This window comes from Podarcis bocagei, assembly GCF_964188305.1.
Source record: "Podarcis bocagei genome assembly, chromosome: 16".
NCBI lineage: Eukaryota > Metazoa > Chordata > Lepidosauria > Squamata > Lacertidae > Podarcis > Podarcis bocagei.
This window is the reverse complement of record NC_138142.1, coordinates 43,053,457-43,068,757: the sequence shown is the minus strand read 5'-3', so window position 1 is coordinate 43,068,757 and position 15,301 is coordinate 43,053,457. Positions and strand designations below refer to the sequence as shown.

Below are 15,301 nucleotides of genomic sequence, written 5' to 3'. Positions count from 1 at the left end.
TTTAATATATATATTTGTCAAACAGATAGAAAGATGCATGGCATGGAAATGCAGGAGAACCCAGAATCATGGTGTGTGTATGAGATTCTGACACCTGAAATCCTGCCAGACAAGATCTGAGTGCACAAAACAGGAGTCAAAGTGATTTCAAAATAATCGCTGCCATCTCTCACCCCTCCTGCACACTCACAATCTGGACTATCCTTCTCCTAGTCCATCCTGGAGGGGGTGGAGGGAAGAGGCAGAAAGTCACAGATCTGAGGTCCTCTTTCTTTATTGGTGTATGTGTGTGTGTATATGTGTGTGTTTTGGATGTGGATCTTAACAATCCAGATGTTCTTTTAAAAAATCTCCATCTCACCAATTGAAAAACAGGAAGCTGAGTTTGCTCTTACCCACTAGGCGGGGTTTTCTGCACAGCCGAGGTCTACCTATGATTGCCCCAGACCTCTGCTGTACCTCCCCACCCCACTGATCCCCCTTCTCAAGCCTCCAGTCACACCCTCAACCTGCGCACACTGGAGACAATGAGGAGTACAAACACACACACCCCAATTCACCACCACCACCAGCACCATTAGGTCATAACAACAACAACAACAACAACAACAACAACAACAACAACAACAACAACAACAATCTATTTATGTCAGGAAACCGGGCTCAGGGTGGCTAACAACAAATTTAAAACACTTAATTGAATACTTTGCCACTCTTGCCCAGCCCTCCACTCCCTACTTCCTGCAACTGGTGGGTTGGGGGCAGGGCTGGATTTAGGGCAACACAACTGATTCCTCCACACTGGGCACTGAGCTGAGAGGGCTGTTGTCAAGGGCTGGTGGCAATGGGTATGTGGAAGATAAACGATATTTCCATGTGCTCTGGTGTCCTGTTGCACCAGAAGCAATTTAGTCCTGCTTTGTATGTGACCAAAAAAGCTGTCTGTGGACAAACGCCAGCTCCCTTGGCCTGAAAGTGAGATGAGTGCTGTAACCCCATAGTCGCCTTTGGCTGAACTTAACATTCCACTGGTCTTTAACCTATGTGGAACCTCCATATGCTAGAAGGTCAGAGAGTGGAAGAGGGGCTGCTGCCTCCGAGCCCTCCCTTTCGCGTGCCATTTTCACTAGTGTATGCTTTCTTACACACAGTTTCTCCTAATACATACATTTTTGTACACATGTAGTGATTGTAGAAGTGCCTCACAAAAACCCAAATTACAAAGGGTAGCTGCATTTCACAGGTAAATGTAAAGGGTAAAGGACCCCTGGCAGTTAAGTCTCTCGGTTGACTCTGGGGTTGGGGCGCTCATCTCGCTTTATTGGCCGAGGGAGCCGGTGTACAGCTTCTGGGTCATGTGGCCAGCATGACTAAGCCACTTCTGGTGAAACCAGAGCAGTGCACAGAAATGCTGTTTACCTTCCTGCCGGAGTGGTACCTCTTTATCTACTTGCACTTTGAGGTGCTTCCAAACTGCTAGGTGGGCAGGAGCAGGGACTGAGCAATGGGAGCTCACCCCATGGCGGGGATTCGAACCGCCAACCTTCCGATCGGCAAGCCCTAGGCTCTGTGCTTTAGACCACAGCACCACCCGCGTCCCGCATTTCACAGGTAGTTGCTGTTAAAGACTGGTAGTTATTGAAGAAGTAAACAATAAATATCTCAGGGAAAAAGCTTGTTGATCTTAACAAAATAACTAAAGCATATCTCTTTTTTTAAATACTATTTTGTGGTTAGTCTGTTTTAAGAAAATCCTCTAGCTCCCGTATGAGGTTTCCAGAGGCCTGTAAAGTCCTTTGAAAGGTCTCTATTGGTTGGAGGGAAAGAAATGGAGGCCAACCAGAGTACAAGAGCAAGGCGGCTAGTAAGACTGATCCTTATTATTTGAAAAGGGGAAAGTATTGCAAGAGGGTTCCCACTCAGGACACAGGAGGGAGGAGAATCCAGAAAAAAGGAAAATCAGAATGTTTACTATCTCCACGTGGTCTGCCTGACAAGAGCATCATTAAAAGGAGGTACATCAGATACAGTTACAGGTAAGTTCATAGGTCACAGGTAAGTCATTGACGCCTCCTTCCAAGAAACAGCACTAAAAATAACTAAAATGTGACAGGCAGAGAGTAAAAATACCATTGAGAAATTTGAGCCCGGTATGCCCTATCCTATCCCTCATGGGGGGGGGTGTTGGTGTGTTTCTGTCCAGCTTATAAATGTGGTGCCAACATTTCAAAAAATGGTAACGGCCGAGTAAGAATTACTCTTAGAGAGAACTAAAGGTAACAAAGGTAAAGGACCCCTGGATGGTTAAATCCACTCAAAGGTGACTATGGGGTTATGGTGCTCATCTCACTTTCAGGCCGAAGGAGCTGGCGTTTGTCCAGACAGCTTTCCGGGTCATGTGGCCAGAAGAACTAAACCACTACTGGCACAACAGAAACACTTTGACAGAAGCCAGAGCACACAGAAATGTGCAAGAAGAGAGGAAAGAGCAAGAATCACTCTCAGAGAGAACTAAAGATAATTGTAGCTGCTTATTGCTGACATTACCGATGTCTGCTTTGTGTTGTTGCCAGGATGTCAGAGGCCAAATATCAGTCTGCAAGCTGAGAAGATCAACTCTGCTCTTTTCTCACCAGCAGCCATACCTGAGTCTCCCTCCACAATCAGACAGAAAAGTTAATGAAGACACGTGCAGAAGCCTCAAGATCCTTCTGGTATTCAAGCTGTTAATCTTCTCTTCCTTTGGTAAGTCCTTCAGGACTTGTACAGCCCTCAAGCCTCTCAATATATAGAAACATTGTAAGTCTGTTTTGTTCCAAAGGGGTAAATAATTGACAATGATAAAGTTCGTTACTGGTTCCCTGTTGCTTATTTGCATGGAATTGCAAAGCATGGCTCACTGATAAAACCCTCTCTGTGACTGAACCCCTCCCCACAAAACTGTGCTCTTGAAGAGATCCTGCATCCCCTTCCTCGCATTGTTGGGAACAACTTTTAGAGTGTGCTGTGATGCCTAATCGCTGCTGAACATCCCTCTGATTGTGGTCATTTGTACAAATTAAAAAGGGAACAGTGGACAAGGACACATTGCCTTTTGATGTAGGCTTCAATTATAAGCCAGTTATAATTTATATAACTAAACATTAGGAAGAACTCTGTGACAGTTGTGGGCTCTGCTTCATTCAAGGTTTTAAAGTAGATGTTGTGTGGCCATCTACCAGGGATTCTTTAGCTGAGATTCCTGCATTGCAGGGGGTTGGACTAGATGAGTCCAATCTATGACTCTATGAATCTATTTTAAGTTCTTGGGAGTCATTGGGCAGGATGCCTGGAATGAGCTCCTCAGCATCAGCATATTTGGTGTCCTGTGGATACAGTACTAGACAACCCTTGTTCCAAGAAGCATTTGGATGAGCGTGATCTGGAGCCCCCAGAAATTTCTAGCACTCAGGAATATCCCAGAACAAAGTTCAAGCAGGACCTGGGACCGTCAAAGAAGAAACGATGAAGAGGAGGCAGAACAGCCCCTAAGCCCCTGGGAGTGATGGAATCTTAAGAGGCAGAATAAGATCATCACAGTCAGTAGAAGGGACTAATCTGACTCAGCCTCCAGAGAGGCGGGACAGTCCTGGAAGGGAATAACAAAAAGGTGACCCGTCCCCACCTTCTGCATGCCTTGGAGTGCTTGGCTGCAGAGCAGGGCTCCTTTTGAGTAAAGGGCTATTTATGAGGAGGACCTCAACAGTGCCTGGATGGGAGTTCTGGCAACTCTGCCTTAAAACCCTCAAGAGGAGGCAGAGAGAGCTGCTGAAAAGACGCTTCCCTTCCAACCTTGATCTTTTCCTGCACTGCCTCCCTGTGGCCATGCCTCTTAGCTGTGCCTTTGCCCATGTTCTTGCCTGAACTGCTGCCTCGGTGTGGCCAGATCTTGCAGTACATCTTGTCTGTGCCTTTGCCTCAGTTGCTTCACTTCAACCAGACTGTGGGCTACTCTTAACCTTGCCTGTTCCTCCTTATCTGAACTGTGGGCTTGTGGCCTTTGCTGTGGATTCTTGCCAGCCTGGACCTGTGGAAACAGGACATTTGGGCTTCTGCTGAGAGTGCATATACCAGCATGGGGCCTAATAATAATAATAATAATAATTAATACTACTACTACTACTACTACTACTACTACTACTAATAATAATAATAATAATTTATACCCCACCCTCACCAGCTGAAGCCGGGCTCAGGATGGCTAACAACAATAAAATAAGGCAACATTTTAAAATCATTTCATTAAAAAGTTACTTCAAATCAAATTGATGGCAACCATTGGGCTAGAGTTCTGTGAAGATTGCCAAAGGAGGGAGTCAGGCTGTGCCCTGACCAAAGGCCTGGCGGAACAGCTCCGTCTTGCAGGCCCTGTGGAAAGATGTCAAGTCCCGCAGGGCCCTGGTCTCTTGTGACAGAGTGTTCCACCAGATCGGGCCCACGGCCGAAAAAGCCCTGGCTCTGGTTGAGGCCAGCCTAACCTCTCTGTGGCCTGGGACTTCCAAGATGTTTTTGTTTGCAGATCGTAAGTTCCTCTGTGGGACATACCAGGAGAGGCGGTCCCGTATTATTACTATAATAATAGTAATGATAATAGTAATTTGTTTACTGCCCTTCATCTGAAGACCTCAGGGCAAAACGGTCAGTTTGCATTTTTACAAGTTAAGATCACAAAATGCATAATAAAAACAAGGACAAAAGAAACCAATAAATCCTCCTCCCCCACCCATTTCTCTGTCAGGAGATCAGCCTACACTCGAGCAGGACCCTGGCAGAGACACATGCCTGACTGGCATGTTTTGCTCCCTCCTGGTCGTTCGTTCAGGAGCTTTAAAAGCTTTCTTCAGCCCGAACATCACAGCGACCGATGCCAACAGACATCGGCACTTTAGGGATCCGCAGAGTCTGCACAGTTTGCGTAACAGACCTCAGCAACTCAGCATTTTGGCTAATCTAATTTATTTACATATAAACACACATGGAGCACTGCAACATGACTCATTCTCTCTCTAGCATCAGACAGCGAAGAGGAAAAAACAAAGGACAATAGTCACACTTCACGGAACACAGTAACACAAACATCCTGTCTCCGTCACTTCCCACTCTGTGGAGTCAAAACATGTACCGTCATGTAATAGACAACAATCCCATGACTGCAATAACAGAGCAGGAATACTAACATTCTCTACCATTGTAGCTCACTCAGCTCTTCCTCTGGCTCAGACAATGGTGGTGATGAGAGTGAGGAGTGATTGGTGCTAACCCATGTCCTTGTTCATCTTTCCCCTCCTCCCCTGCCCCAATAGGCACTTTGAGTCAAGCAGCAGAGGATCCGACCTATCATGTGAATGGGATCCTGGGAGGATCAGTATTCCTTTCTTTAAATGCATCCCAAGCAAAAAAAATTGTCAAAATTGAATGGGCCTTCCACCCCACATCTGGGAATCCATACCAGCTTGGTGAGTTCAGGGATGGAAAACTGGATCAGTCAAATTTCAGGAGCCAGTATGAACAACAGATGGAAACTGGGGATGCCGTCACATTGAGGATCAAGAACTTGGCAATGGTTGATGAGACCACGCTGAGGATCAAGAACCTGTCAATGGAGCATGGTGGGCTGTATGAAGCTCGTGCCTGGTTTAATGCTGCACAGTTCCAAGAACACCACTTCATCCTCACTGTTTATGGCAAGTAATAATTTCACCATCTCTGTCAGTTCGTAGTGGAGCTGAGCATAGAATGGGAAGATCATGAAATATGATGAGGAACCTTTTTCAGCCTGAGGGCCACTGTGCTGGTCCAGGGGGGAGGTTACCGTGGGGCGAGGTCCAGGACCTGAGTCGAGGGTCGGCAGACAGTCCTCCACGGGCGAAGCGGGGTCCACAGCGAGGAGCCGGGCAAGGACAGGAACTCTGGGGGAACCGGACTGGGTGCTGGCCGAAACAGCTCTTCAACGACGTTGCTCCCGCAACCTGGGACCGGGCTGACTGGCCTTTATCTTCTCTGAGGCCAGGGGCGGCCCCGGCCCCCAGGAGACCCGCCTCCCCTGGCCTTAAGGCGAGCACTCCTCCTGGGAGAAACCAGCTCCCTTCGCCTCTCTGCCCTGAGCCTCTGCAGCTCAGGAGAGGCTGAAGGGTTACTGGACCCAGGGGGAGACTCACCTGTAGGCACTGAGTCCTCAACCACCTCTGGAGCCAGAGTGGATTCACCTGGTGCCTGCTCCTGAGGATCCAGCACAGGTCCAGGCACTTCAGAATCAAGGCCCTGCCCCAGTTCAGCCGGCCCTGGAGGCGAGGACTCCTGTGCAGGCTGGGATTCCTCCAGTTCGGCCTCTGAATCAGATTCCCAGGCCATCACACCATCCCCCCTCCCAGCCCCCCCTCAATCGAGGGTCTGGACCCAGCTTGCTGGGGTACACCTCATGGAAATCTCGGAGGCAGGCAGGTGCGTGGACATTGGCTGCTGGTTCCCAGGATCAGTCCTCAGGCCCATACCCTTTCCAGTCTATAAGATATTGGAGCTTTCCCCTGCGGTATCGTGAGTCCAGAATGCGCTCCACCTCGTACTCGGGCTCCCCCTGAACCAAAACTGGCTGCAGTCGGGGATGGTTTGGGTGGAACTCATCGGGCGAGGTCACTGGACTCAGTAGGGACCTGTGGAATACCGGGTGAACCTTCAGGGTTGAGGGTAACCGGAGACGGAATGACACAGGCGAGACCTGGTCCATGATAGGAAATGGGCTGGTGTAGCGGGCGTCCAGCTTCTGCGAAGGTCGAGAGGGGTGGAGGTGGCGAGTGGAGAGCCATACCAGGCCACTGACGTGGAGCTCCGGCCCCACCTGGCGGTGGCGGTCGGCCTGGGCCTTGTATGCCTCCTTAGCCTGGCGCAGTTGCTCCATCAATAGTTGTTGCTGAGACTGGAGCTCCTGAAGCCACTCTGTCACTGCAAGGGACTGCGGTTGCTGGCAGCACATCTGGGAACAACCGTGAATGGTAACCATAACTGGCCTGGAACGGGGTCTGCTGGGTGGACGCATTCACCGTGTTGTTGTAAGCGAACTCTGCCAATGCTAGGTGGTTGACCCAGTCATCCTGCTGGAAGCTGTGGTAACACCGGAGGTACTGCTCCAGCACCACGTTTGCCCTTTCCGTCTGGCCATCGGTCTGTGGGTGGTAGGCTGACGATAGACAGACCTCTGTCCCGAGGGTCTGGTGCAACGCTCGCCAGAAACGGAATGTAAACTGGATGCCCCGGTTGGACACCACACGTTCAGGTAGGCCATGCAGGCGGAAGACATGCTGAAGGTATAGTTGAGCGGTTTCCTTAGCCGTGGGTACAGATGGGCAGGAGGCACAGTGCACCATCTTAGTGAAATGGTCTGAGAAAACCAGGAGGCAGGTACAGCCACGAGACGGGGGTAAGTCCACCACAAAGTCCAGCGAGACCATGTGCCAAGGACGTGGTGGAACTGGCAACGGCTGGAGTAGACCGGGAGGTCGCCCGGTAGGGCCCTTGGCCCGCCGGCAGACATCACAACCAGCGACGTAGTGAGCCACGTCAGCCTTCAGGCGGGGCCACCAAAACTCCCGGCTTACCAGATGGGTGGTCCGATACCGCTCAAAGTGTCCTGCTGCTGGGGCATCATGGGTCATCAGGAGAACCTCAGCCCGCAGTGGCCCTGGCGGGATGTACAGGCGACCGTGGTGCAGCAGTAGGCCCTGGTGCATGACCAGCCCCGGATACTGGGGGCATATGACCCTTCGGCCAGTTCCTGGAGTCGTTCTTGAGCCCAAGCGTCGACCCTTTGCTGTTTCCGCACTCGAGCCTGCAGTGGCTCAGCCTCCTGAGTAGCCAGGAATGCGGCCGGTGGCAAAATTGTGGTTGGTACTGCTTGCTGTACCGTGTCTGCGACGTCTTTGGGTTTCCGGGACAGGCCATCTTCCTTCTGGTTTGGAGAGCTAGGGATGTAGCGGATCCAGAACTGGAACTGAGTGAAGAACAGCACCCGTCGGCTCTGCCTTTGATTTAACTTGCGGGTGGTTTGGAGTTACTCCAGGTTCTGGTGGTCGGTTCTCACTATCACCGGGTGTCGTGGCCCCTCAAGATGATGGCGCCAGACCTCAAAGGCCACGTTGATGGCCAGTAGTTCGCGCTCCCACACGGTATAGGTACACTCCACTGGAAGGAGCTGGCGGGAATAGTAGGTGCAGGGTAACAGTGGCACATTCGGTCCATGCTGCTAGGACAAGACGGCACCTAGTGTCGTGCTGGAGGCGTCGGTCTCCACCACGAAGGGCCGAGAGGGATCAGGATGCTGCAGAATTGGTGCCCTCTGGAAACAGGCTTTCAACCCCTGAAATGCCTCCTCTGCCTCCTTGTCCCAGGCAAATGGCGTCTTGGGGCGCAGCAGTCGGGTCAACGGGGTGATGTGATGAGCATAGTCTGCAATGAAGGTCTGGTAATAGTTGGCAAACCCCAGGAACTGCTGTAGGTCCTTGCGGTTCCGGGGTGCCGCTCACTCCCGAACCACAGCCACCTTCCCAAGATCCATCTGCACCCCATCTGGAGAGAGTCGGTGACCAAGGAAGTCTACCGACCTCTGATGGAACTCGCACTTGCTGAGCTTTGCATACAGGTGGTTCTCCCACAAGCGCTGCAGCATGGTCCGGACATGACCCTCGTGGTGAGCCGAGTCGCGGGAGAAAATCAGAATGTAATCTAGGTACACCACCACGAACTTGTCTAGCAAGTCCTGGAACACATGGAGCGGCAGTGGGCGAGGTGGAAGGCCGAATGAACCCACGCTCCAGGTTCTTGTGAAGGAAGTCGTGCAACGCTTCGCACTCCAGCTCCGCAAGAGAGTACAGGCGACTCACAGGCAGGGGTGCCCCGGGATGGAGGTCTATGCCGCAGTTGAAAGACCGATAGGGTGGCAGCTGGTCTGCCCCCCGTTCCTCGAATACATCTTGGTAGTCATGGTAAACAGCAGGAAGCGTTGAAGCAGCCTCCCCAGTGGGGGGGGGGTGGCCACTAGCATCTCGGACCGAGCATGGGTCTGGGTCTGGGAAGTGCACAGTCCGATTAACAGTCCATCCCGAGCACCAGGGGAAACCGGGGCATGGTAGCAATGTCCAAAGTTTGCAACTCCCGGTGCTGCTGGTGACACAGAACCAAGGGCTGTGTCTCCTGAGTAACGGTGCCCGAGCGCAGGAGCCAACCGTCAATTGCCTCCACCTGTACCAGTTCCGACTTATCCTGGAGTAGCACCTGATGATGGGCGGCAATGAATCCACCAGAGCATGGGTGAGAATCCAGGACCTGCCAGGGGGTATAGGCACACCGGAACGGTTTGGGACCCCAGGTAGCCAGGTAGCCAGGGCCTTTGGCTACCAGGGTTGGCGGTTTCTCTGCGGCCGGCATCTTCTCGGGACAGGATCGGGCGTAATGTCCACTCCCACCGCAGTAGAGACACAGGCTGTGGACTTGTCCTGTTTCAACTGACAAATTACCCCTTCAGAGGGTTGCCAAATGCAGTCTCCAAGTGGTTACAAAACCCCACATAGTCTGTCAGCAAAGGAGAGTCTTGCCAGCGCAGCGGCAAAGCCCATTTGGCTGCCTGGTCCTTAAGCAAGCTGATCAAGAAGTGCACCTTGGTGTGATCGTCAGGAAAATTCCGAGCTCGCCCCTGAATGTACAGCTTGGCCTGGGCAAGGAACATGGGAAAGCTGGCTGGGGACCCATCAAATTTCTCTGGCAGGGCCACTGGGTACTTGCCAGAAACCAGGGCCTAGGCACCAGGAGCTAGTAAGGTGTCCAAAAGCTGCTGAAGCGCCGTAACTGCGTTGCTAAGCTGCTGCACGGTGTGGGTCAAGGCCTGGTTTTCCTGGGCCAATGCCCCCAGCTCAGCCGCATGGTCAGCCATGGCTTCTGGTTCTTCCTGAAAGCACCCCAACGAAGGGGGAGTGCAGGTGTGGCGGGAGCAAACTGTGCTGGTCCCGGGTGAGGGTACCGTGCGGCGTGGTCTGAGTCCAGTCCTGGGTTGAGGGTCTGGAGGCTGTCCGTCAAGGGCGAAGCGGGGTCCAAGGCAAGGAGCCGGGCATGGTCAGGAACTCTGGAAGAGCAGATCAGGGTGCTGGCAGGAACAGGTTTCCAACGATGTTGCTCCCGCAACCTGGGACTGGGCTGACTGGCCTTTATCTCCTCTGAGGCCTAGGGCGGTCCCGGCCCACAGGTGACTCGCCTCTCCTGGCCTTAAGGTGAGCACTCCTCCTGAGAGAACTTAGTTCCCTCCGCCTCTCTGCCCTGAGCCTCTGCAGCTCAGGAGAGGCTGGAGGGTTACTGGACCCAGAGGCAGCCTCACCTTCCCCTGACAGGGCTGAGTGAGGCGCACCTACAGTCAATGGGTCCTCCCTCACCTCTGGAGCCAGAGTGGATTCAGCTGGTGTCTGCTCCTGAGGATCCGGCACAGGTGAGGGCCCTTCAGGTTCAAGCCTCAGCCCCGGTTCAGCAGGCTCTGGAGGCGGGAACTCCTGTGCAGGCTGGGAATCCTCAGGTTCAGCCTCTGAATCCGATTCCCAGGCCATCACAGCCACATTCTCACCTAGGCAACATTCATGGGGCCACATGCCAGTGGGGCACAAAATCAGAGGAAATAAGTGTGTGGTGTTGGAATCTCTGTTCGACCGAGCTGATAAAGCTCATCTTCCGAAATTGCCCTCCGACTGCACAGTGGCAAACAGAAACTAACATGTGGAACATTGAGTCTCAACGTAACTGTTCTACAATATGCTAGTTTCTTCACATGTGTGCAACCCCCATCCTCCATCCAGGAAGCAAGGAGCATCATCAAGATTCAATAATACTTTTGAGCCAGACCAAAGAACTCAAAAAGGGTGTGAATCAAGGCCATGAGGGGAGTATGTCTGGGAAAGATATGCGGCTCTGGGATAGGACTCTGGGAGAGAGTCCTGAGAGCCAGATAGAGATGCTTGGAGGGACATATTTGGTCTCTGGGCCCAAAGGTCCCCACCCCTGCCCTACAGTTTCCGAAAGGCATGTGGGGCACAAATTCCTAATGTAATGATCTCAGGCAGACAAGGAAGCCCCGATAAGAATTCATGAGTCTCTGGCAGTTTTATGGTACGTTTATTTACAATTAACATGCTAAGCATGGCTCCGAGCCTGCCGCTCTTTGCTACGATTTGGTCACTCTGAGTCTCCGCCCTATCGCAACATGAAGGGTGCCAAAGTCCAGTCCTTCCTCCCTTGTACTTCTGTTGCATTTTAATATTTCCAGCTCTTCTCGTTTGGGGAAGAGGTGGGTGAACTTTCCCCTCACTATAAAACAAAGATCACTCTAAACGTTGCTTGCCTCCTGGTTGCATAGCAACCCCCTCAATATCATCTATCTCCTCCCCTCCCTCTGCCTGCGAGTTATGGGAATTCTTGATGAAGTGGTGCCGAACTAACCCACTCCTGCTCCCTCTGTACTGCATTCCTTCATCTCCAGAGTCAGACTCTTCCTAGGCATTCGATTCAGCCACATCCCTGACACCTATCACTTTCATTTCTGTTAAAACAGAGCCAGTGCCAAGACCATGGATACACCATAAAGTAGAATCCAAGACTCCAGAAGGCTGCAATGTGTCCTTACAGTGTCATGCACCTGTAAAGGAGGAGTACAATATCTCCTGGAAAAGAGGGAATCCCTCCAGGGTCTTAGTAGGAGGTTTGGATAAGTACTGGCTTTCTGACAATGGAAGGAATCTCCATGTCTCCTGGCAAAAAAGCTCTTCTGACTCCACATTCACTTGCCTGGTCAGCAATCCTGTTGATCGAAACCGTGCCTCATTTGACTTGCTCAAAATTTGTGCAAGTGGGGAAGGTAAGAAATGTATCATCCCTTTCATAACCCACTGGTTCTGCTTGGAGTGGTGAATACTCAGGCAGTCCCTCAAGACAGGGATTGTATAAGCAAACACTCCACCTTCCTTGTGAGCTTATTAGCAGGTTTGGGCCAACACAGCTCTGCTTGCAGACTATGCTTGACCCTATGAGTTGCTGCTCCTCTGATTAAGAGTCTCGTGCTCTACCAACTAAGATATCCTGCTTCTTTGATTTCTTCTTTGATTCCTAGGCTGTGCCCTGGGACCCACAAAAATGAAATCAGCAATGATATCTGAAGAGCCATGCCATTCTTAGAGCATCTACTCCCTGCAATGGGACTCCCAGAATCCCCAGCAGGACTCAAGTGCTTTGCTTGCTATTCCTGCTACAGTGAATCACATGACCCGGAAAAACTGTCTTCAGACAAACGTCAGCTCCCTCAGCCAGAAAAGCAAGATGAGCGCCGCAACCCCAGTCTGCGACTGGACTTAACTGCCAGGGGTCCTTTACCTTTGTAATGTATATCTCTCTTTTTTGCCAATTTACGTCATGAAAATTAGGGTGCATATTAGATTTGATGGTACATTGACATTTGCCAGCAAATACTTTTTGGGTTTCAAGGTTTTGAAAATTGAGGGGAGCAATAGTTTCAATGGCTCATTCGATTCATGTAAATGCGGTATTTGTTCTGCTTCTCTTAGTCACATAGAGGAGGTCCCTTTGGTGGCTGTTGTTGCAGTTCATTCCAAGAGCCTCTTATTGCTTGTTGCAGGTGGACAACAAAAGTACTGGGGGATCCTGCCGCTTCTCGTCTGTGCTGTTGGAACTTCTGCATGTTTGACAATGATATGGAAGAAGAAAATGTTAGGAAAGAAGAAAGGTAAACCATCTCTGTTAATCTCCTTAATCACCTGGGATTGAGGCTGACTGCCAAATGTGTGCCTGCCTCTCCCTTGCTCCTCTTGAGAGTATGTTTCCGAGCATGATTCAAAGTGTTGGTGCTGACCTTGAAAGCTCTAAATGACCTCGGCCCAGTAGACCTGAAGGAGCATCTCCACCCCCATCGTTCTGCCCGGACACTGAGGTGCAGCACCGAAGGCCTTCTGGAGGTCCCCTCCCTGTGAGAAGCCAAGTTACAGGGAACCAGGCATAGGGCCTTCTTGGTGGTGGTGCCCACCCTGTGGAATGCCCTCCCACCAGATGTCAAAGAAATAAACTATCTGACTTTTAGAAGACATCTGAAGGCAGCCCTGTTTAGAGAAGCTTTTAATGTTTGATGCATTACTGTATTTTAATATTTTGTTGGAAGCCGCCCAGAGTGGGCAGGGTATAAATACATTATTATTATTGTTGTTGTTGTTGTTGTTGTTATTATTATTATTATTATTATTATTATTATTATTATGAGGCAGAGATTGGCCAGTGCTGTGAGATGAACAGCAGGTTTTATGTTCTGCGCTGTAGATGCTGCTTCCGCGATGCAAGCTCAAGAGAGCTCTCCTGCGCCCTTCCTCAGAGGAGACCTCCAAAAGGTGGTGATGACCAACTGAGATGAGCATGCACAGTAAGGAAGGCTGGAGGACCAGGTAAGATGTTTCGAAGTCACGTAATACTATGGCATTATTTTTTAACATTTGTTAGTACTACTAGGAGTAGTCAGGGCTTCTTTTTTTTTCCCCAGCCAGAATGCTCTGGAACAGTTCATTTATCCACTCACCTCGAAACACCATTGCAGGGGGTTGGGCCAGATGACCCTCAAGATCCCTTCCTACTCTTCAGTTCTATGATTCAAATCATCTGAGAGGAGTGGTTGGCTACTAGCCGTGATGACTATGCTCTGCCTCCGTGGTCAAAGGTAATAATGCTTCAGAATACAAGTTGCTGCAACCTGCAGGAGGGGAGTGATCTTTCCTGTTCTAATTAATTAAGAGGGTTCTGGAAGCTTCTCTATGTGAAAGAAACAAGCAGGAGGTTCATGATGTTTGGGTTATTCCTTCAGAGAAGCTAAGCATAGCTCGCTTCAACTAGCTCTATTATCTCTTTCTGTCAAGGTCATACTGATTATAATAATAAGGCCAGACGCTTCATTTCTATCTTATTTTCTGATGTGGTATTATGTATATAGGGTTAAGGTTTAGACTTACTATAAGTTAGTAGGACTGCAAGAAGTTTTCTAAGGAGGATTATGCAAAATATTGCAAGGAAGACTATGAAGAGAATATTAATTAAGGACAATTAAAAGTAATAGAGAAATTAAGAAATTCAGATTAAGTGATAAAGAATGGAAAATCTTCAGAGGTAGTTGACGGAAGTCTAAAATATTGTATAAGATAAGAATGTATGTTAAATGACTGTTGGAAATGATATGTTTAAAAAATTAATAAAAGTGTGTGTATATATCTACATATCTATATATCTATATCTATATTCTCTGGTCTATTTTTTGGAAATCTGCAATGTGTTTTAGTTTTCACTCTGCTAACTATACGCTGGAATATTCTGGATCAATATTGAATAGAATTCCATGACAGAGTGCTTAAGTGCAAATTCCTATGTATCAAATTATCTGCCTTCATGTACAGTAGATATTCTCTATATCTTGAAAGTAGGCTAGGATTTGATGGGTGTCAGTTATTTAGTGATAGCAAATCTGTGTATTAGCATTAGTTAGAAGGAATAACAATGCTGCCCTTTTAAGAAAATATACTGCCTTTGCCCCCTCTTTAGACATCAAGGCAGGTTGGGATATATTCTAGTTTCTGTTGGCTCTGACCAGAGGGAAAGAAACTTCCCTTCCCTCTTTGCAATCTAGTTTCAGTCTAGTTCTTGCATACGCAAACTCATTTGTTCTTACAGAACTCCATAGAGAACTTCATAAAATATTTCTAACCATCTTCATTCACAGCCAAAGAACAGCTTATTGGAATGTGAGTAATATTTCAACATGTGCTTTGATTATCTTCAATAAATCTACGTAAGAGAGCTTTGTGGAGTTTTGTTGAATACTATCCAGACTGAGAGAGAAGTTTCAGGACTGAACAGCGGGCAATATTCTTGACAGAACCCCATCAAAACAGCAGCCTTCTATATTGATCTGAAGGCATTCGCTTTAAAAAAGCAACAGCCCAATTTTTGCTTACAGTTTTCTTTGGTAGTAAGCATTTTATTTTATTTTTTAAGCTATACCCCATAACTAAAAGAAGAGGGGAAAGGGTCTCAGAGTGGAGCCACTAAATTCTTAGAAGGAGCCCTTATGTCTGATCCGCCTCACACTGTTTTTGATCAAGGCTGGTGATTGCTGTTTTGAAGCTGTGTCTCAAAACATCGTGTTCTAATAAAAGCAGAGCAAAATTTTAAGCTAATTTCTTATCATCTTATT

At 49.2% G+C, this 15,301-nt stretch overlaps 1 protein-coding gene across 1 annotated transcript; it reads left to right on the top strand.

The window, feature by feature from the left end:
- Nucleotides 1–2,408: 2,408 nt before the first annotated feature.
- On the top strand, nt 2,409–14,322 carry LOC308575157 (SLAM family member 7-like). The gene is made up of 5 exons (XM_081173712.1): nt 2,409–2,745; nt 5,343–5,723; nt 11,618–11,920; nt 12,695–12,802; nt 13,387–14,322. The coding sequence occupies exons 1-5, from the start codon at nt 2,550–2,552 to the stop codon at nt 13,470–13,472; spliced, it is 1,074 nt and encodes a 357-aa protein (XP_081029838.1). The 5' UTR covers nt 2,409–2,549; the 3' UTR covers nt 13,473–14,322.
- The last annotated feature ends 979 nt before the right edge of the window (nt 14,323–15,301 follow it).